At 42.1% G+C, this 23344-nt stretch overlaps 1 protein-coding gene across 18 annotated transcripts in view; it reads right to left on the minus strand.

Moving 5' to 3' along the window:
- DTNA (dystrobrevin alpha) overlaps nt 1–23344 on the minus strand; it is a 658854-nt gene that overhangs the window by 375858 nt on the left and 259652 nt on the right. For all 18 annotated transcript variants that reach the window (XM_078687336.1, XM_078687334.1, XM_078687333.1 and 15 more), the window contains exon 3: nt 20007–20087. In XM_078687336.1, coding sequence (XP_078543462.1) covers nt 20007–20087 — 81 coding nt within the window. The remainder of the gene's footprint in view (nt 1–20006; nt 20088–23344) is intronic.

The raw sequence follows: 23344 nt of genomic DNA on the forward strand, positions 1-23344 counted from the left end.
TGAGTGTAGGTTTGAATGGCAAAGCACCTATAATGTAGTAGTTGTAAGCACAGAACTGTCACAGTAAAACTACCTAATGAACACAGCACTGGTCCTTCGCGATGACTGCCATCTCACTCAATGACTTTTTCAAGCAATATAGGTTTTTGTCAAGCGAGTCAACACACGAAAATGCCACTGCCAGCCTAATAGCTCACGAGTCACAAACCAGGACTATGAACAGGAAAGGACTTCTATATTTATGCATTTAGATAGTATCAAATCACTGGCGCCTCTCCTTTGGCTTGTTATATCAGGTTTCACTGTGACAGTATCAAAGTATGGTACACTCGAGAGCTCCTCGTTAAACAAGAATCGTGTTTCATACTATTTGAATTTTGGACAATAAATATATTTAGTATTTGCAATATTGTACAGTTCTGATTACAGAACATAAAGCATGCTTACATATGTTACAGGTTTATCATTAAATTCCAAGGTGGATGTACCAGGCAACCATAAATCAATACTGGTTCTACTTATGGTATAAAACACATTACGACTAACATCAGTAACATCACAACATGCCTATTTACAGTACAGTTTTCTATGGCAATACAAAACAAGGGCACTTTACATAGAACAATACAGGTGGCTCGTAAGTGACTGCGGGGTCCAACGGTGGGTCAATCTAATAGTGATTTCAGTTACAATTATGGTGCAAACAGGAAGAGATAAGTCTTATGAACGTTAGAAAAGAGGTTGGGGTAGAGATCTATTTTGGCAAGAAATGAGTTCCATGATGAATCAGCTGTAGTGCCTGTGAATGACTAGTTCTATGTTGTGTGGTTCAGGATCTCATAGTTTTCAATTGGACAGTGTTCTTGCTTCAAGTACACATTGGCTGCCTGAGATAACCAGCAGACTGGGGAGGTGCGCTGGACTTCTTTTGTGAATCGCTTTATGGACTAGGCAGTAGATCTTGAACTTCATCTTTTCCTCTTTGGGAAGTTCATGCAACAGTCTAAGTAATATGGAGGTATGATCATGTATAGGCAGGAGTCTTGTAGTTGATTGGAAAATGGCTTTGACAGAAGCAAATTGTGTCTGACTTACTTACACCAGAAAAGTGCTCCTAAAGTCTACACAAGATACAGTCAGGGCAGGAACTGCTGCTTTCATTTTGGGATTGAGCAAATTTGTTGAAATGAGGGATGATGGAAAGCAAAGTGCCACACATGAAGCACACAAACTGATGACATGAACAAAGGTGAAATCTTGGGTTCCTTGAGTATGTGGCGAACTTGTTCTCTAGGGGTTATCAGGAGGAGTGCAGTATTTTGAAGGGTTCACGTCATACAGGTGTTCTGCATCCATTGCTGAATTTATAATCAACATGGTTGGAGGATGAGGAAGATGTAATTTAATAATGATACTTTTTAGATATACGTGTGTATCATTAGTATAGTGATGACTGGACGTGGTATGTAACCAAGATTTCAAGTTTTTACTTCTATTAGCATTGTCAACAATGTCATCAATGATGGAATAATAAGATCATAGGGTGGAGCTAATATTAAAAGATGAATTGATCAAGGATCACGATTACTCGGACCAGAACGTGTAAAATCATTAAGAGAAGTATAAGGCATATTTTCTTGGAAGGGCTCTTAAGAACAAGAGGATGAATTTGAATAGAGATGGAGAAGTGATCAGCCCAGCCACTGTATACTGGTAGTAAATAAAGGATAGCTGAAGAGTCAGTCATGAATAGAACAAACATTTAGCCTTCATTGTGTGTGAGCAAGATAAAAAGCTGATGCAACTTGAGGGCTTTAGTATACTGGTAAATTGAATAATGGTTTGCACTTGTCAACGTCCATCAATATTAAAGCTTCCCAGGTAGATATTGTTCGAACAGAGCCTTTGATTTTTTGGGAGGTAATCTGAAATGTGGTCCATGAAACTAGAATCTGAGAATGGCGTACTCCTAGGGAACCAGGAACCACAATGTAATGTATGATTTTGCTGTTTGTAGGCTACATTTCATCCAGCAAAAAAAATGCATTTATGTGATTTGTCGCCTTTGTGTGCCTATTTCTGGTGACACAGGAAAGCCGCTGCCTACTATGGCCTTAATGGAGTAACTAAGCTTTGAATGTACATGAACAGAAAAAGAATAGTGAGTAAACACACTTTCCATCTTCCGTTTACATGTTTCTCTCTACTTACATGCCATTTTCAGTCAGGAAAGTGAGTGTTGAGTGAACGCATATGCTTTCTGAATAAGAAATGCGTTACTTACCTGTAACAGCAGTTATCCAGTATTGGTGTCTTTCATAGATTCACATGCCTGAATCATTCCCCGTCGTCGAGACGGGAGCCCCGGTAATAGAAAAGTAATGTCCTATAGACATACATAGAGAAAAATAGGCCTAAGGGCCTTGCCTTAGTAGCCTATCTATGTCCTTTTGTAAAAAGGACCAAATTCCTAAAGGTAGCCAATCAGCTACCACCTCCCTCTAGAACCTTCCTGTCAGGAGCCTCAGTCTCTCAGATTTTTGTACGCACCACGCTAGGTAGACGTAACATATGCTCTGTAGTGAGAGATGAGCCCTTCCTGGGGAGGTGGGAGGGTTGCATGTGAATCTATGAAAGACACCAATACTGGATAACTGCTGTTACAGGTAAGTAACGCATTTCTTATCCAGTATTATGGGTGTCTTTCATAGATTCACATGCCTGAATCAGAATAGCAAGCAATACATTATGCACATATGCGATGGAATATAACAGTCTGAGATAATGCATATCATGTGACTAGATACCATCAGTAATATAATGAGTAAAGTAAAGAAATGTGCATACCATTGCAGGACGGTGGGAAGTAGGAAGGCTCATCTTACTGGAATAGATGGCGAAGTACAGCTTGGCCCACAGCTGCATCCTGCATCAGTTCCGTGTCCAGGCAGTAGTGTCTTGTAAAGGTATGCGGCGATTTCCAGGTGGCCGCTCTGCAGATGTCCAGAATCGGTACTCCAGCGAATAGTGCTGCCGATGTGGACACAGCTCTCGTGGAATGTGCTCAGACTGTGGAATGTAATGGACGTCCGGCTTTATCATGACAAAATGCAATTGCTGCCGATATCCATCTGGAAATGGTTTGTTTGGAGAGTGGCATGCCTTTTCTAGGCCTGCTGAAGGCGACGAAAAGTTGTTTTGTTTTTCTGAAATCTTTTGTTTTGTCCAGGTAAAATTTTAGACATCTCTTAATGTCCAAAGAGTGAAGAGATCTTTCAGCCACTGTGATTGGGTTAGGGAAGAATGAGCGAAGCACAAGCGGTTCATTGAGATGGAAGTCCGAAGGGACTTTAGGAATGAAACGGGGGTTGGTTCTTAAAATTACTCTGTCCTCTCTAAATTGCATGAAAGGATCCTGTATCGAAAGAGCTTGTAACTCACTGACTCTTCTGGCTGACGTTAAAGCTAAAAGAAGTGCAGTCTTCCATGAAATGTATTTGATATCAGCCCTATGGATAGGTTCAAATGGATGCTTCATCAATTGATTGAGTACAATATTCAGATGCCACGTTGGTGGTATTCGTCTTGGTCTAGGGAAAGATCTATAAAGCCCTTTAAGGAACTGTTTTATCAGTCTGTTGGACCATAGGGATGGACCTGTTGAAGTCCTTGTGAAGCGTGAGATTGCTGCCAGATGTACCCTGATGGAAGCATGCGCAAGTCCTGCTTGGGCCAGATGTAGTAGATAAGGCAGTATCTGCTCTGGAGTGATCCTGAAAGGATGTATATTGTTGTCTTTACACCAAATACAAAAGCGCTTCCATTTCAAGGAATAAGTTTTGTTCGTGCTAACTGCTCTTGCTTTAGCTAGGACTTCCTTGCACTCCTGCGGGATGCGTAGGTGACAGAATTCTCGGTACTCAGGAGCCAAGCCGATAATCTGAGAGATTTCAGATTCGGGTGGAGTATCTGGCCGTTGGACATCGAGAGTAGAGAGGGATGTTGATGCAGTTGGATTGATGGTCGGACTGAGAGGCGACGGAGGTCTGCGAACCAATGTTGTCTCGGCCAGTATGGGGCAATGAGAATCAATGTGCAATGTTCCATTTTCATTTTCCGGATGACTCTGCTTATCAGGGGAAATGGCGGAAATGCGTACGCAAACACGTTGCGCCATGCGATGGAAAATGCATTTCCTAATGACCTCTGTTGGGGATGCCAACTTGCGAAGCTGTGGCATTTGTTGTTCTCCCTGGTGGCGAAGAGGTCTATTTGCGGTTTTCCCCATGTCGAGAAGATGTTGTCTAGAACTTGTTGGTCCAGTTCCCATTCGTGGGACAGTGAGCTCTGTCTGCTGAGAGCGTCTGCTATGACGTTGTCTTTTCCTGGGACATACTCCGATGTTAATGTGATGTTGTTGAGCAGTAGCCAATTCCAAATTTTTTGTGATTCGCGAGACAGTGTCAGCGAGCGTTTCCCTCCCTGCTTGTTTAAGTAGTGCATTGTGGTCGTGTTGTCCGTCCTCACAAGCACTGCTGAGTTTTTGATGCGAGGGAGGAATGCCTGTAGAGAGTGAAGGACTGCTCGTAGTTCTAGTAGGTTGATATGCAGAGCCTTCTCTTGCTCTGACCATCTGCCGCTGATTTGTAAGTCTTGAAGGACTGCACCCCATCCTTCGAGAGATGCGTCCGTCGTTATGACGTGTGGAGTTTCTGGTAACAAGAACGTGAGACCTTTGGATAGGTTCTTGTTCTTCATCCACCAATGCAGTGTCTCGGTTATTTGTCGAGTGATGACTATGTGATCCTCGAAGGAATCTGTACATTGGGTCCACTGTTTGGTCAGGGCTTCCTGAAGGGGGCGCATTCTGAGCCGACAGTGAGGGATGAGTAGTATGCAGGAAGACATCATCCCTAGAAGAGATTTGAAAATCCGTACTTTGATGGTTTGTTTTGAAGATACTGCGGTAGCCAGAGTCATCAGTTTGTGTTTTCTTTCTTGAGATGGGAAGGCTTTGGAGGAAATGGTGTTTATAGTGGCCCCCAGGAATGTTATAATCCTGGTGGGTTGTAAAGTAGATTTCTCGAAGTTGAGAGTCAAACCTAGGTTCCGGAAAATATCGAGACAGGCGTTGGAAGACAGCTGCGCGTCTGTGAGAGACGGTGCTTTCACCAGCCAGTCGTCCAGGTAGGGGAAGACCTGGTGATTTTGTTGTCTCAGGAAAGCTGCCACAGGAGCCAGGCACTTTGTAAAAATGTGTGGCGCTGATTTGAGGCCAAATGGGAGGACACAGAATTGGTAGTGGAGACCTGCTACTTCGAATCGTAGGAATTATTTGTGGCGTTTGTGTATTGGGACATGGTAATATGCATCTTGCAGGTCCAAAGACGTCATAAAGTCTCCTTCCTCTAGGGAACCTAAGATTTCCTGGATAGTCACCATTCGAAATGATTGGCTTTTCAGGAAGGCATTGAGCGCCCTGAGATCTAGAATGGGCCTCCATTTCTTCTTTTTCTGCTGGATTAAAAAGAAGCGGGAATAAAATCCCTTTCCCTTTTGAGCTGATGGTACTCGCTCTATTGCTCCCTTTTTTATCATGGAAGAGATTTCCTTTAGTAACATACGAAGGGGTTTGTGATGATGCTTGTGAGGAGGAGTGAACGGTGGGATGGAGTTGAATTCCAAGGTGTGACCGTGCTGGATTAATTGTAGTACCCACCGATCTGTCGTAATCGATTTCCAATTGTGGAGGAAATGTGTCAATTTGCCTCCAATTTTGAGCGGACAGGACGGTGGAGGGACTGGCTGCGGGAAATGGTCATTGTCTTCCGCCAGCCGTTTTCTTTTGAGATTTGCCCCTGAAGTTCGATCTCCCGTAGGAGGTCTGACGACCTTGTTGTTGCTGTCGCTGCTGATATTGTGAGCGATTTTGATTGTATGAGTATGTGGATTTTCCTTGATAGGATCCTCTGTATGTGGATTGTCCTCTTCCTCTGTGCCCTCGAAAGGACTGGTTTCTGAATTGTAAGGTCCCGAGAGCTCTTGCAGTGTCGGTGTCTTTCTTGATCGTCTGCAAGGTTTCATCTATTTTTGCTCCAAATAGTTGTTGTCCGTCATAGGGCATATCTACAACTTTGGTTTGGACCTCTTGTCTGAAGGATGTCGCCTTGAGCCATCCTTGTCTGCGCAGAACTGCGGCGCCTGCCAGCTGTCTGAAGCCTGTCATGGCGACATCGACAGCTGAATCTATGATTTCCGATGCTGACATTTGACCTTCAGGAAGGAGTGCCTGGACCTCATCCTTCAAGTCGTCAGGTACATGTGTTAGATATGGAGCGATATCTTCCCATAATTGTCTATTGTATCTGCCTAGCAGAGCAATGGCGTTGGCCACTTTGACCGTCATGGCTGACGTTGTGGAGAAGCGTTTGCCTATGCCATCTAATTTCCTGCCCTCCTTGTCTGGTGGTGCTGACAGTGGCGAGGATGGGTTTCTGGAGTTTTTCTGGGCGGCTTGAGTGACGACCGAATCTGGTTTAGGATGTGAATTAAAGCAAGTGGGTGCCGTTGACAGAGCCCTATACTTTTTATCCAGTCTAGGTATCACTATTGAAACAGATGCAGGTGTTTGCATGAGCTGTAGACCCTGTTCCCAGATGTGATCTATTATGGGAATGGACCTTGCCTCTTTCTTTATAGGATCTTTAAAGTCATATAAGAAACAATCCGTTACTTTTGTTTCCATTGTCATGTGAAATCTAGTGGCCGCTCTCTCTATTAAATTGTGGAATCCGCCGATATCCACTGGTGGAGAGTCTGACGTGCTGGGTTCCGGTGTGGCCGGAGAATGAGCAACGTAATCTTCGTCATCTCTGTTATGAGAGAGGTCATCTCTAACCTCACCTTCTTCAGGAGGTTCGTCGTCCTCATCAGAGGATTGGATGTTGTGAACCTGTTCACTATCTTGAGGAATAACCAAAGGCGCTGGTCTTGTCCTTGGTGATCTTTGCGGCAATGAAGATTCCTGAGAGTTGTCTTTTGAAGGGGTCGATGACGATTCTGGGAATCGTTTTTTGTAGTCTGTGATCAAGAATTGAAGATCAGTGACTATCTCAGCCGGCAAGACGATCATTGGAGTGACTCGAGTCTGTACTTGAGCCTGAACAGTTTCCTCTGTAAAAATAACATCATCTCCGTCATCGTCAGTACTCTGGCGTTTGACATTGAGATCTGACGGACTAGTAGCTTGTTCGAATTGTTCATCATCCGATTCGTCATCTTGTAGTATGCGAGAAGGGAGCAGTGTTTGAACCCTACTGGGTGATGTTAAATCGGGCGTAATAGGGAGTTTGGTGACCTTTTTTGATGGAACTAACTCCGCTTTTTTCCATGGCGTTGACGATGCCGTCGTCGTCGACGAGGTCGTCGTTGGTGTCGTCGACGGTATCGACGCCGATCGTTTTTCAAGCGTCGACTGTTCCTTCGCCGATGAAGCTGTCGTCGACGGTGCTGTCGTCGACGGTGCGGCCGTCGACGGTGCGGCCGTCGACGTGGTCGTCGACGGTGCCTTCGCCGTCGTCGACGGTACTTTCGCCGTTGTCGATGTGGCCGTCGACGGCCCTTTCGTCGTCGTCGGCGTAGTAGCCGTCGACGGTGCATATGTCGTCGACGGTGCTCCTACCGTCGTCGGTGTCTTCGTCGACAATGCGGTTGGCGTCGACTGAATCCTCGTCGACGATGTAGGTGTCTTTTGTTTTGTCGACGTCGACAGTGATGTCGACGGAGTTTTGACAATCGACTGCTGCTTTTTAATAAGTACAATCGACGATATTGGCTTACCCATCGTCGACGAGTGGGTGGTCGTCGTCGTTGAAGTCAAGGCTGACGATGCCACCGTCGTCGAAACTGTCGTCGTCGATGTGGAGACATAGTTTGTTTTTCTTGAAGAGAACGTCGTGGAAGTAGTCGACGATGACTGCGATGGCTTTCTGAAGGTTGCAGCATCCTTCACAGACGTGTCAGATCTTGCCTCAGAAGACTTTGAAGCAGTCTTTTTGTGAGGGACGTCTGAATGGCCAGGGGAAGCCTCCCTTGGCCTTTTCAAGGACAGTTTCGAAGAAACTGAAGCCATTTCACTGCCCTCCGAGGAGAGCACCTCATCATCTCTGGTTTTGAGTCTGTTTAACCAGAGGAGCAGTCTTCCTTCTCTATCCTTAAGTGTTTTGGTAGAGAATGTTCTACATACCCTGCAGTCTTTAGCTGTATGGTCAGGGTAGAGGCAGTAGAGGCAAGTCTCATGCTTGTCGTCGACGTGCAGTCTCTTCTTGCCACAAGAAGAACAGGCTCTAAAGAGTCCTTTTTTCTGTTGTTCAGTCATAGTTGAAGTATAATCCAAGTTTGTTGAAGAAAAGGAGAGAAATTGAAGAAACCTGAGGAGAGCTCAGGTGGGGACTCCCTAGCACAACGTGCGGTAGAAAATCTGAGAGACTGAGGCTCCTGGCAGGAAGGTTCTAGAGGGAGGTGGTAGCTGATTGGCTACCTTTAGGAATTTGGTCCTTTTTACAAAAGGACATAGATAGGCTACTAAGGCAAGGCCCTTAGGCCTATTTTTCTCTATGTATGTCTATAGGACATTACTTTTCTATTACCGGGGCTCCCATCTCGACGACGGGGAATGATTCAGGCATGTGAATCTATGAAAGACACCCATAATACTGGATAAACACATTGCCTTCATTGAAAAACGAGCTGAAGCCCTCGCTCTGCTCATTCCCGCACTTTGCCTCTTTTGATGATGCCCCAGGCGGAATCTGCTCCAGTCCAGCCTTTTCTCTGGATGTAAATGAGAGATACTGCTTTTGGTGCTGGATTACCCTGTGCACTTTTAGAATCAGATCTTTAAAATCATTTACTTGCGCTGTTCGCACACATGCCTTGCATTCAGTATCCTGAAGGCAAGCTCCTAAAGGCTGTTGTCTTTCCATAGACAACAAGCATTGCCAATTCCAACAGGTCTGGCGTTGGCAGTTAGTCTTAAGGTAGTATTGTTTTGTTCTGTCAGGGTTTTTACAAAACTTTATTGTTTGGAAGCTGCTGGCCCCTCATCAAACTTAAAAATAAATACATGTTTTGTTGGTCTTAAAAAAAGTACACAATTCCATAGTACTCCCTGGCACTGAATGGAACTATTTTGTACATGGATGTGCTCCTTGTGAAAGGCCAGCATGCGCAATTCACAGTGAAGCCACTCAATGGCTATAGTGGGCTCACACGTTGCCCTTGAGGCATGCTGGAGTGGGTGTAAAAATATGTGAATGACACAATCACAGACTAATGGATGAAGTCTGGCTGAAATCCCCTATAAATAACTATGTTACATGTACTTTTAGTAAAAATCAAAAGGTGGTGTCTAACAAAGGCAATTGGCCAGGCATTAGCTGCCAGCTTCTTGCCTTAGAGAAAGACGGCAAGGAAGAAAGTAGGAAAGCAAGACGGAAAGAATGAGGGAAGGAAGGAAGAAAAGAAAGACAGAAAGGAAGAAAGGAAGGAAAAGAAAGAAAGGAAAGAAAGAAGGGACTGCACAGAAGCAAGGCGGCAGGCAAAAAGGCAGCAAGGCAGGCAAAAAAGAAGAAAGGGGGGCAAAAAAAGGAGGAAAGAAGGAAAAGAAAGAAAAAGGAAATGCAGCAAAAAAGAAGGAAAGAAGGAAATGAGGCAAAAAAGAAGGAAAAAAGAAAGAAAGGAAAGAAAGAAAAAATGGAAAGAAAAAAGGAAGGCAATAAGGAAAGAAAGAAGAAAAAAGAAAAAAGGAAGAATATAAAAAAGGAAATGTAAAAAAGAAGGAAAGAAGGTAAAAAGAACGTAGAAAGGAACAAGGAAAGAAGCAAAGAAAGAAGTACAGAAATATGGAACAAATTAAAAAAGAAGGTAAGAAGGAAAGAAAGAGAAAGGCAAACAAGAAAGATAAAATAAAGAAAGAAGGCATAAAAGAAAAATAAGGAATTAAAAAATTCAAAAAAGAAAGATAAAAGGAAAGAAGTTAAAAACAAAGAAATAAGAAATGAAGGAAAGAAATTAAAAGAGGAAAGAAGGCAATAAAAGGAAATAAGAAACAAAGGAAAGAAAGAAGGGAAAAAAGAAGGAAAGGAGGCAAATTACGAAAGAAAGAAAGAAAGAGGGCACAAAGAAAAAAATAAGGCACAAAGAAAGAAAGAATTCAGGGAAATAGAAAGACAAAATGCAGCAAAGAAAGACAAAATGCAGGAAAAAAGAAAGAATGCAGGTAAGAAGGAAAGGAAAGTAACGGCGAAAGAAGGCAAAAAAGGAAGGAGCAAAAAAGAAAGAAGGAAAACAGAAAGAAGGCAGGAAAAAAGGAAAGGAAAGAAAGGGAAAGAACTAAAAAAGAAAAAAGGAGGAAAAAACTGAAAGAAAACAGAGAAGACAGAAAAAGAAAGGATAGTGGGAAAAAAGAGAAGGAAGTAAAAGGGAAATAAGGCAAAAAAAAGGGGGAAAGAAGGTAATCAGTAGAAAAGAAAGAAGGAAAGATGGCAAAAAAGAAAGAAGGAAAGAAAAAAGAAACAATGGAAGAAAAAAGCAAAGAGAAAGAAGAAAAGTGGGTACACAGTAAAAAATATTGGCAACTAAAGCCCAAATTACACCCCACTTATGTGCAAATGAAAGTGGTATATGTGTGCTGAAAATTAATACATTAAAGTTTGGTTTTCTTCCTGGGCAAAGTTTATTAAAACACCATTGGTGAAAGTGAGGCCAGGAACACAATATGGTAACTTATTAATGAAATAGCTGCAGGAAATAAGCAAAGGCCTCCCTAAATGGAATTTACAACAGCACTGGCAGGAGACAGGAACTGATGAAGCTGGAATGTGCCTTGTGCTCACTTGAAAGGCGTCCTGTTATCGCATTAGGCTCTAAACACAATGAAAACACTAACATAATTATAAAATAAAAATAAAAACAAAAACACCGGCACTGAAAAGACAAATGTCCACCTTGTGAAATAGCAAAATGCAGTCAATCAAAGTGAAGTTAACCAGTGGCCTAAGTAGGCTGACCCATTGTCCCATGCTGTATGCTGTAGTGGGTGGAAACAAAATGTGAATGACACAAGAACAGACCAATGGATGAAGAGAGATGGCTGAAAATATATTTTACATACATAAAATCAAAAGGTCTTGATAAATAACAGATCTAATAAATGGAGGCTCGATCAATTTCAGACATTGGAAAAGCTACAGGAGAGAAGAAGTAGGTGTCCTTCAAGCTATGTTATTAAGTATGAACTCTTTTTCTGTTTATCAAAAAACCTCCCACTAGTGCTAAGGTTTTCAGGTTAGTTAAATGTGTATATTAAAATGTGTGTATAATACCCAAAAAGGAAACACAGACTAAATTGCTCAATAGTTCAAGGGTTGCATTAAGGTATCAAAATAGAGAACACCTACACAAAATATCCTTATGGACCTCCCTAAATTGCATATTTAAAAGGTCAGACCTCCTGTGCAAAGCCACACAGTAGAAGGCCATCAAAGCAGGCACTGGAACATATGGCCTGGGATGGGTCTGCAGTCTATACATATCTGCCTCGAGGGAGGAAAACGGCAGAGGAGATGATTCTGCAATATCTCTCGCTAATTGGCTACATTTCCAGGCATGCTATTGTACATTTCATTAGAAAAATCAAAATGCTTAAATTTAAAAGTCCCGTCATCTAACCATCTTGTCTTGGGAAAGAACAGTACTTGGAACAGACACCTAAAAGCTTGCTACAACTGGTTACTTTGTTTTTATATCTTTATCTGGAAGGAATATAGGAAGGAAGGTATGATTCTTGTAATAGTGTTTCTGCAAGTTCCTTTAATGTCATAGTATTGGACTGAATACCTTTTAGAATTTGCTGGAATACATCTATTGAGATCCATGATTACTCAATGCTGCACACATGTATGCTCTTCTCACCACTAAATGGAATGTGTCAACAAATATAATCACTCACTACTGGCTCAACAAACAGTCCTTTGCAAAGAGGGCAATCAAAGGAAAGGGAGCAGATAGCCTAGGTAAAATAATAGCTCTGCCGTGTCCCTCCCTCGAGGCAGATGTGTATAGACTGCAGACCCATCCCAGGCCATATGTTTCCAATTGAAAATATCAAATAATGTCACTCTCTCAGGACTCTTAGTCTATTGGCCACTGGATCTAACCGCAAAGTGGATTACTTAATTTTCAGATGTTAATTCCTCGTATATGTTCTCAGCTTTTCGAAATTGTATCTACTGTGTGATTTTGATATTAATCTGGATGATTTACATAGTACCTTGGCATCCCATATTGTGGATGGTTTAAAAGGGCTCAGGCTAGATTAATTAGTAAAGGGCCCTACGCACATAGCAGGCCATATTTTAGATCCTCTCTTTTCTAATCTAGCCCTGCTTGAGGTTGAGCTTCCTCTTGCTATTCAGGCCAAATTAGTTGTTAAGAGCTGAGTAACGTCACAGAAGAATGTGGGGCAACCCAATGCATTGTTGACCCTTCCATGTTTAATCACTACCTCCTTAACAGTCCCCAGGAGCTGGAGAGTTCCATTGATATCAGGATGCTGCAAGTTAATAATTGGGTAGAGTCTATGCTTGATACTCTCCTCCCGAAAACTATGGTTACCAAAAGTAGTTCTCAGGCACTTGCACCTTGGTTATCCTCGGAGTTCCTTGTTCTTAAAAAATCCTGTAAGTGCGTGGAGTGCATTTGGTGCTGAAATTATAATACAGATGACAAATTGAAGTACTTGAATGGGTTTAAATCCTACCATAAGGCGTGCCGAGAAGCGCATGCTATCTGTTTCAATAATAAAATCAGTTGCACCAAGAACTCGGCCAAGGAGCTATTTCAGATAGTCAAAGCCCTGTCACATCCAGCTTGTACGGCTCCAATGATGCTCCTATTGTTAGACAGATGTAATGAATTTACAGACTTCTTTTTTGACAAAGTTGCCAGCATCTCCGTTTCTTTTGATGTCCCTGTGGATGAGGGGATCCCTTCCACGGACATGGAAGAAATGCATGTGATAGTAGGAACAGGAGATGGTACTATCTTTGAGTCATTTACTTTAATTGATGCTCAAAGCTTTGAGCCATTGTTGGATGAGCCCTTCAATTGTTCTGCCGTTTCCTACAAGATTGAACCTTACAACTGATTTCTAGCTACTTCTCTTCAGTTCGCAAGTTGCCTTTTGGAGTTCCTCAGGGATCTTTCTCGAGTCCCATGCTCTTCAATGTCTAATTTTCGACACTTAGTGGACTTTGTAGAAGCTTTTGGCATTGCATTATTTTATATGCTGTTATATGCTGATGACACCCAAATAATCTTTTCTTTGTCTACTACCGTGGATAAAAGTGGTCCTGAATGATCCATTGCCGAACTGCAAAAGTTTTTTGCTTGTACAACAAATTCAGGATGGACTCACAGATCAACAAGGTGTCTGTCACGTGTTTGGGCTCCCGAAATGCTTCCGTAAAATTCTGGGATTTCTCCTGGTCTCTGCTCAGAGAATTGTGGTGCAGGCTTTAATAACTTTGGAATAGACTGCAAATAGTGCAGAACTATGCTGCTAGACTTTTCTCTCATATCCTCAGTATGCCTCAGTTTCTATCAAATTGCGTGTGCTCTATTGGCTGCCTATTGAGAAACAAGTCAAGTTCAACGCACTGTGTTTTATGCATAAGGCAATGGCTCAGAAGGCCCCTGATTATCCTAATCTGGTTCTGCCATATTCCCCTAGGTGTGTGTGTTACGCTTATGCAGCCTAGGCCATGTGGCTATCCCTCGGGTGAAACTGGCCAGGCAGGGAGGCCGATCTTTCAAATATCTTGACCCTTATCTTTGGAATTCACTCCCCATTGTAGTTAGCACTGCCATTTCCCTTGAGATATTTTGTAAGAAACAGAAGACCTGGTTTTGTAGTCTTCGATGGGTGCCCACTCTTTCGGATTCAGCGCTGGGAAGCCTTTGGGCAGCCAGGCGCTCTACAAATGCACCAAATAATAATAATAATAATAATAATGATAATAACTAACAAAACATAACGCCTCATACCTGAATCTACTCCATGGTGTTTATTTAGTAATGGTGTGTACAGATTCCCAAGTAACAGCATTACAGATTTCTAGATTAAATGAAGTGTGGCAAAAGTGAAGACAGCTACATGAAAATCGGGGCTTTGAACATTACGGCCACAGGTGCTGGCAGGCTTGCCAGAAGTTAGTGCATAGTGTGGGGCAAAAATGAAATTTATTTATTTATTTATTCAATTTATAAAGCGCACTGTCACCTAGCAGGCATCCTAGCACTAAAGTGGCTCAGGGGAGGAGAAAAGGAGCCCCTGAAATGTGGAGGCCCCTGAGAAAACATCATGTCTGTCATCATCTAGTGTCCTGCCCTGCAAGCCGCCTGATTATGAATGAAGCCAGCAGACTTTGCAATTAAAATGTATAAACAAATGCTGCTGAAAGAGAGACTAGCCTCTGATAAGTACAGAGCATAGGGTATACTCTGCCACCCCTTCTTTCTTGTGACTGGTTATTTCATAAACTAATGACAGCTGGTTGGCAGTGGCATGAAACACTGTACTCAAAATGTTATCTGTATCAATTCAGTGCAAATTAACGAGATATACAATGATCTAGGGAGTGCTAATACTTGAAAACTGCCCTGTCACCCAAAGAAAAGGAAGTATATCTGGACCTGAGTCAAGGACATTTAGGGCCTGATTTCAACTTTGGAGGTGCGTTGCCGGGTCCGAACCGCCAAAGCAGTGTTCAGACCGCCCACCAGATTACTCGTGTCTGGCGGGCTTTTGTTTTGACGTTCCCACTACGGTGCCATGAAAATAGGCACTGCAATGGGAACGCCAAAAACAGTTCCTGCACGGCATGGAATGTAAAGTCCATGCCGTGCAGGAACTGGTGTGCATGTACACAGGTGGGCACATGTTGTTTTTAATACAACATGTCCCTCCAGGCCACAATTATGTGTCAGGGAGTGATTGGGTCTCATTAATTGAAACCGGTCCCTTACCTTCCCTTTTTCCTTTAGGTTTTGCTGATCTAACAGAGGGACCGGGCGGGTTCTATTGTTTACCCACTTTCATGTTCTGAATGTACACCATTGTATTAAATGTTATTACCCTGAAGAAGACACTAGTCCATCTTAGGCTTGTATAGTGGTCGAAACATGTTGGTAATGTTATATTTCATATAGGTACCCTAATATAGATCCAGGGAACATTGTACACTTTCCCTACATCAGCTACTGTTATTTCATATGAACGACCCTTATAAGGACATAACTCCAAATAAGGACAGAATGCCTTCTACAGACATCTCGCCTTCTAAGGACTGCAACCTTTTAAGGACTAAACCTTTCACCTAGTTCCATGCCGAGAGTGGGTTTTCCCCAATCAATATTGCTTAGACGTCATCCTTAGCCATATGAATAATTGATGAGTACACTCTCCAGGGGGTATACTTCACCTGTCCCATCGACGCACAAGGTTTAATCCCCAACGTCATCCTCATACGGAACAATGGGTAACACACGCACATAGACTGTATAGATACAGCACCTCTTGCAATCAGAAGGCAGGAGGGAAACGCGACTTCAAGGCCAACACACTGACCAGAGACGCTGCAGCTCCGGCATGCCATCGCTCCAGCTGACAGTGGTCTAACGATCCCTTGCAGGGTATCCAGCTCAAGTCCAGGAAGAAGACACACCCTCTCACTATTCAGGTATGGGGGTTTGACTAAAGCCTAGTGGGATTGTTGGCTCTTAGACTTAGGCTCTATAGCACCTACTCACATGCTAGGTACACTTAGGTACATCTAGGCAGGCATCTTAGGAGTACACACTTTATTTTATAAATGCATTTTATATTCATGTATATGTTCATGACTGTTGCAAAATGGTAGAACAATACTATTCCTTCTTATTCACTGTACTGCTGGTTCTATATCTCTGCTCCTGTGTTACAGTCATAACAGCGCACTTATTCTACATGAGAAGAACTACTGTACAATAAATTCTTATTGTAAACACGCTCAACTGTTTCTTCTCTGTATCTCTCTGACAGCAAAACAAGCAAGCACGAGTGACTGGGTGAAAAGTAATATATTGTTTCCACGAGTCTGAGGTTATTGTGTTCTCAGGTTGCCAAAAACTAATTTCTCTGATAATAGGAGAGTCTAGTGGCCCTGCGAGCTAGCTAATGCAAACCATAGGCTAACATATGCGGCGGGGGTGTACGGAGTCAGTCTGTCACCAGACCCACGGTATATGTTATTCGTAAACATTGTAGGTCCTGCATGACAGGGTACTTTTGGGAGTACACTACAGTAATAATAGATCATAGGTCCTGTGATTCATTATATTCTACTAGGTGACCAAACGTTTTAGTGTTTTTAAATATACTAGAGGTAATTGCTGAATAAAGAATAGTTTGAGTATACCCCTAGGTATATTTTATACTTTTCTTGCCCCAAAAAACAGGACCCAGTTGAACTGTCCTGAGCATAGAATTATAAGAACTCCCAGGGATAGATTAGCTTCCCTTGGTTGAGTCTGCTGGGGTGGCATTGTTCCTACCCCGGTGTGAGAGGTTGTCAAATGATGAAGCATGACTCGATAAGTTGAGGGTGAGACGACCTTTCAAAAATCTTTTGATGGCCCACAGCTGGGAAAAGTAAAAAAACATAATGGGTTCACATTTTGGCTTTAGTACCCTTAAGTGACTTTTTGTAAACCTATATAATAACAGTTAATAATTCTACCAAATTAAGTAAATTTTATATTATGTGTGGCAGTACTTCTTACACAAATGTAATGCCAGGTCGGACAAAGATATAGAGGGATGTGAATTATCAAAGGAAGTAATAAAAAAATTATCAGAACTCACTGATCATTTACAAAAAAAATACTACCACAAAAGAGTTGGTGCAAGGGAGACTTTAATTAAAATATGGCAGTATGTACAGGTGAAAAAAAAGAGTTTATTTTGAGAAGAGTGAGTCGAAGTTTTTAGTACCAATGTAAGTGGTTAAAGTTCTATGCAACTCTGTTAAGATTGCAGAATGGGCAGATGGGCACTGTTGCGCTGTGTAGGTCAAGCAGTTATGTTTATAGTGGGTGCATGGAAGGCATGAGAAAATGCGCTTCTTAAGCGTTGAGCTGTTTAAAATTGAAGAATGAGATACTGGTGACTGGTCATTTAGAGGATGGTGAAGAAGGTAGAAATATTGGCATTGATTAGGGGTGATTCGCAGAGTGACTTAGGGTCTGATTTAAAGTTGGATATAAAGCACTTTTAACATGGTGGACAGGATTGTCGGCACATCGGATTGGTGACCAATTGATTCACCCACTGAACTCTAATCAGGACCTTAGTTAAGAATGAACAGAACAATGTTAATTGTTCCTTAACAATGTTGGAGTCTGATGAACTCCACTGGAGAAAATGAGAGTGGGTAGATAGGGGAACAGACGAAATGCATACAAGGGAAACTACCCGCCCACAGTAGATTAAACTAGGCCCCAGTAGGGGGTACTAAGTTAAGCCCAATGCCACCCAAGCAAGAAAAATACAGAGAAGATCAGTCACTACAATAGGTACAAAAATATATGGTTTATTAATTTTTTATAAAGACATATTTCTGAAGGATATCTTATTTAACATGTTACACATAATACATATAAAAACATCCACAACAAAAGATATATCATCCCAGACTCCTCTTGCATACTGCACATACATAGCCTCATAATCGCCACCATTCAACACACAGCCTAATGTCTCAAACACACAAATAAATCACATTCACACAAACAACAAGACATTAATCAACGCCACATGATGGTTCTGAGGCCGGATGATACGGCTCATCGTAGTACCGGGGTAGATATCATCCAGCTTTCCCTTGACTAAAAACGCCTTCGGTGTGTGGTCCCAGCCGGGGCTACACCTTCTTCAGGGCGGAAAACACAACAATAAATAAAGAGGGAGTGGGACGACAGAACTCCAGGTGGTAGAGAAACTGTTATCCGCCAGCCAGTAAATCGCCACGTGTACGCCACCAGGCAGGTGGCCTTACTGGGGGTCCAGGAAGAACGCTCTATTCTGAACAAATGTTTCACGTAAATATCCAGGAGATGTTTAAATAGGCTACAATCCAGATAGAGATTCTTTATATGAAAAACCAGCTGCCAAGGAGGTCACCAACTAAACACGTTTTTTTTTGTCAACAACAATAAATGGTTCACACCCTCCGATTCATAGATCCGGCAAGATTCAGCAAAGAAGGCAGCTGAGCAAAGAGGGCTCATGTCAACGGGCTCCGCATTTCCAACCTAGTAGAGTCTGATGAACTGCATGATGAGGGTGAAGACGTGGTGGAGAACAACATGGTGTGTTGTCCTAGGTGAAACGCAGAATGCCCAGTGAGATTTGGTGATTACAACTTTGATTGACTCCAGCACCATTATGTGTTACTATGATTTCCAAAGTAGACATGGTTCAGATTTAGATTTAAATATAACTGCCAAAACCTTATGTCTGCAATGTATGGTAGATTTCATTTTGCTTCTGTTAGTGCTGTTTTATATATGTATTGTGCTTTTGTGCGTTGTGTTGTTGGGTTGCATTTATTTAGAGAAGAAGAGATAAGTGTAGCATTTCCACCTTGAATTATTTTACGTGATTCCACCTTAAGTTTATTTTTTATTTTTTCTGTATTCTTAATAGGTTTTTGTGGGGTTTTAAGCAAGCATTGGTGGGAACTGATTGTTTGGGAGTTAAATGGATAAATATCTGCTTCGAATACTCCTTAGTGCTGAGTGGGTTACTGAAGACATTAAAGATCTGTTATTTTGTAGGGATAGTTGTGTAAAGAAATTGGTTGGTTAAAGTGCAAGGCCACTGATCAAACTTATGTGGTATCCCTACAGTAAACCAGCGAGAATGAGGGTCTATGACGGTAGCAGAATGAAAATAGAGTTGCTTTGTTATTAACTAGCCATGTAGTGTCGTGAAAAATGCTTTAATTATCTAAAGCTAAATCATACTTGTTCTTTGACAAGTATTATTACTGCTAGATGTAACATATATAAACTTTGATACTTTTATGTACACTGGCTTTCCTCAACAAAGGTCATCAAGTAAAAATATTTATACTGCATTTAAATATTGAAAGAACAATTCAGCTGAAACTCCTGTAGACAAAAGACCATGCTTATTAGTTCAGAGGAAAAAGTTGCAACAATTTCGTCCTAATTTCTTCAGAATGCTGGGAAAAACATTTCCCCAATTTGCTTTGTCATTTCCTGCATTAGCGAACACTTTTGTAGTCGAGCATGTTGTCAAGTAACAACACAGGTAATGCTGTGTGAACAACGCAGTGTAAATGAAATAGTACATGCACAGCATAAGAGGAAAGTTTGACAAGAAACACATGTTCCTTCAACAGCTGCAGTTGCCAACTGTTTTTAATACCTATGAATTCTAAGGAAGGTGAAGTGGTGTAGGTGCTGCGAAGGTGACCCCTAGGGTCGGGATTGCCATTTATTCCACTGGGCCTTTTGGTGGGAGAGCTGGGGCCATTGAAGGACAGTTTTTGAAGGTTGATAGTCATTGTCCCAATCTCAAACTCCCCAGGGTCAACGCAAAAATAGAGATAGAGAGAACAGTCAGAGACAGAGCAAGATATTGGAAGAAAAGATAGAGAAAAGAAAGAGATAGAAAGGGAGTGGTGCTCAGGTGATCATTATTGACTCCTGGCTTAACCCGGGTCTCGTAGTGGCTTGTTTGTGAGCAGCCACTAAGAGAGTAGTGGACTTGAGCTAGTCCTATAATTTCCGCGTGGGGCATCAGACCTCTGTGAATAATGATGAAGCAAACAAGGATGTCAAATTGAATCCGTGTGATCGAGATGAGCTAGTTAACTTACAGTTGCATTTCTTCTGTACAAATCTAAGTTTGCACGCCGTTCTGTAGGTCGATAAACGAATGCGATCCAGATCTTGTGCCCCTAATGGGAAAAAAAATACAAAAACTACTTAGTCAGAAGGAAAGAAAACTTTAAAGGCCAATATACAATCTCTTAAAATGGTTTGGAACAATATTATAAAAACATTGAATAAAGATCAAATAGTGTTTTAGAATGAAAATAACTATCTTGCATCTGAATTCATCCAACTTTCTTTTATAAGTTAAATGTGATTGTTTTCATTTTCTATACATTTTTCATATAAATTAAAGTAGTCGTTTTTCACATAAAGTAAAGTAAACTGTTCCAAGGAATTCTAAAAGAGAAGACCAATACACAGTAGCCCTGGGAAAGATGAATGGTGTAAGTAGATGATTTACATGAGATTCGTTGTGGGTCTACAATCAAAATACAAACAATTACCCACATGCATTTCAGACGATTTTGTGACACTCACTATGCTGATACTGAGGGCACGAGTACAATCTTGTATAACATGTGGGACATTCTGTGCCCTCTCAACAGGTCAGCACTCCCAGACCTACAGCACCACTTCCCTCCTGGCTCCTACAACACGCCTTTCTTCAAGGTAACTGCGGCACCTGTCTCCTCCAAGGTCCCTTTTGCACTCCCTACCTCAGTTGCTTCTATTACAGCGCTCCCTCCAGAGAGGCTTCATGAGTGAACCCTACCACTAGCCTCCTGCAGCAAGCTCTCTCATCTGCATGGCTTCCACTAGGCTCCTGTCATGCACACAAGCACCATGCCTTATGCAGCACTGCAGAACTACAGGCTCCCGCAACAGTTACCCTGCCTGGGCTCATCAAGTGCTCCCTGAGTCCTCTCTCCTGGTCTGTGTAACACGGTCTCTGACATACCTCGGCTGTGCACCATTTCTCCTGTCTCTGGTAGCGTACACTATCCCGAATATATTCTCAAATCACGATCCTACAGCCATTCTTCCCCCCAACCCCAGGAGCAAACACTCATCATCAACGTTCTGCATGCCAAGCAACTCCTAAAACTCCAATAGCACAGTTAGAAAAGCAAATGGCCAGCTCATTCAGTAGAGCTTGAGGCTGGACATAAGAGGAAGACTTGGCTTGTTGCACCTTATCCTCTGGGATTGCTTACACCATATTCATTATAGGAAAACCAAATCCACAAGACCCAACATGCAAAGTGGTCGGAGCGAACAATAAAGTCAGGACTCACTGAAGTTTTTACACATGACATGGATTCACCTGGCAATCTAGAAGAGAATGCTTCCTGCCCTGCACGCATGCTCTTTCTCTACGACCCATGCAGTTCAGCAACACCTAACACCCAGTGGAAATTATTTTTTTATGAACATGTCTTTATTAATGACATTGCACCATATCCCATTCCAAATCCGCCATATACATGTTACAGCACGTCAGCGCTACACTATTAAGAACCAATTATTACTTTCCACATCATTAGACTATCCGTGTATCACACGAAGTGGTAAATTTTTTAAGCTTATCATAACTCTTGATGGTGTTCAACAACCTCAACTTGCCCAGTGGATCACTGTACAAGCAATGCTCATCAATTCTTTTGATTAAAGATACATAAATTAAAAGAGACAATATGTAAACTAAGAAACAAGAGAAACCTTTGGCAGCGACTGGCGGCAGTGCCCAACACATGTGTGAGAAGTATAAAAAAACAATTCTAGGGTCTAACCTTCAGGAGACCCCAGTGGGAATTGTCTACCTCTGATCCACCACTACCTCCTTCATATCACACCTGTTAACAAGCCCCTTGTTGTATGTGACCTGTGGTGAGGCTGTCTACTATACTCCCCAACTTGAGTAAAGTTTGTTGGTTGAGGCTGCCTCTTTGGCAGAGATCAACACTCACTTCACTGCTCACAGTCAAACTCGGCCTAAGTGTGACCCATCTTCCACAGCACCATGGGGATGAGCCCAACACTACAGGACCGAGAGGCTGCCCGGCTTCTACCCCAGTAAAGGCAAGCCAGTAAATCTCAGTCTGTGACCATCATATCGAACTTTTTAAAATACGCATGGAGCCCAGTCCACTGTAGGCCTCATGATCTCATAGCTACAAGCAGCCAAAGAAAGCCCAAACTTCAGTGAAGGGACCACAGCCACGACAGACCAACATACACAGATACATGTTGGTCAGAAGCTGCACACTCCTAAGATGTAGAACCCGCAAAAAATGGAACAGAGTGTTGTGTTTGCATAGTGATGTATGCACACAGCCAGTTGCAGGTAGGGCAGTCTCACAAGGCACTGATAGACCAATATTTTAAAGACGAAACTATCAGCTGAAGTCAGTTGATTTTACATGACATATTTGGTTATACAATTTCCAAAACCAATAAGTCAGCATGTAATGTGTGAAACTTGACTAGGCAGTAACTAAAATCTAACTGTACCTGCTACCTATACATTGTAAATTTGGAAGATTGCATTTTCCAATCGAAAATTACAAACTAAAAGACATGCTATATTTGACATACTACGAGAAACATCCTGGCTGCCAAAAAAACACATCTAATCTAGAATCATTTGTTGGTTTTAAGAAACATATGGAACACCACAATATATAATTCACTCCTGTTTCCCACATATGTACTCTTCCGAAAGTGACATATGCTACAATTTAGAGGTCTTATTCTATTCTATTCAAGATGTCTTGTAAAGTGCACAACTACCCCAAAGGGCCTCCCGGCGCTGAGACTCACCTGCAGGCCTTGGCTAGTCCTGTCAAAATTAGATTGGATGCTTTAAAAAGAGAACTTTGGCTGCGTCGGTTCAGGGGGCTCTAGGTGGAACATGGTATTTCCTCACACATTTGTTTTTACTTTATAGCTAATTTATGTGAAGTCTTTATGACTATAGAACTAACTTATGACTAGATATATATATAAATAGTACTTTAGATTGTGTTAAGGGTAGTCAATAATCACTATTAATACGTGTTTTCTCTGTTCAATACCTGTCTAAAGCAACAACAGATTCACATAAAAACAAGAATCAAAATGTTGACATCTTTTGTTATCAGAGCAAATTGCTTTTTAAAAATAAATTGACCACTTCGTGTTACATCTCCTGAAAAGAAGCCATCAATCTTTATCTTCTGATGCAAAGAGATGCAATGGGGAGAGGGGTCGGCCTAACGGCTAAGGCGCTCGACCTCGGACCAGGGGATCTGGGTTCGAGTCTCGGTAACGACGCCAAAAACCCCCTGTGATTCTGGGCAAATCACTTAATCTCCCCGTGCCTGAAATGAAAGTGTGTCCT

Source organism: Lissotriton helveticus, chromosome 4_1 (assembly GCF_964261635.1).
Source record: "Lissotriton helveticus chromosome 4_1, aLisHel1.1, whole genome shotgun sequence".
In the NCBI taxonomy this organism is placed as follows: Eukaryota; Metazoa; Chordata; class Amphibia; order Caudata; family Salamandridae; genus Lissotriton; species Lissotriton helveticus.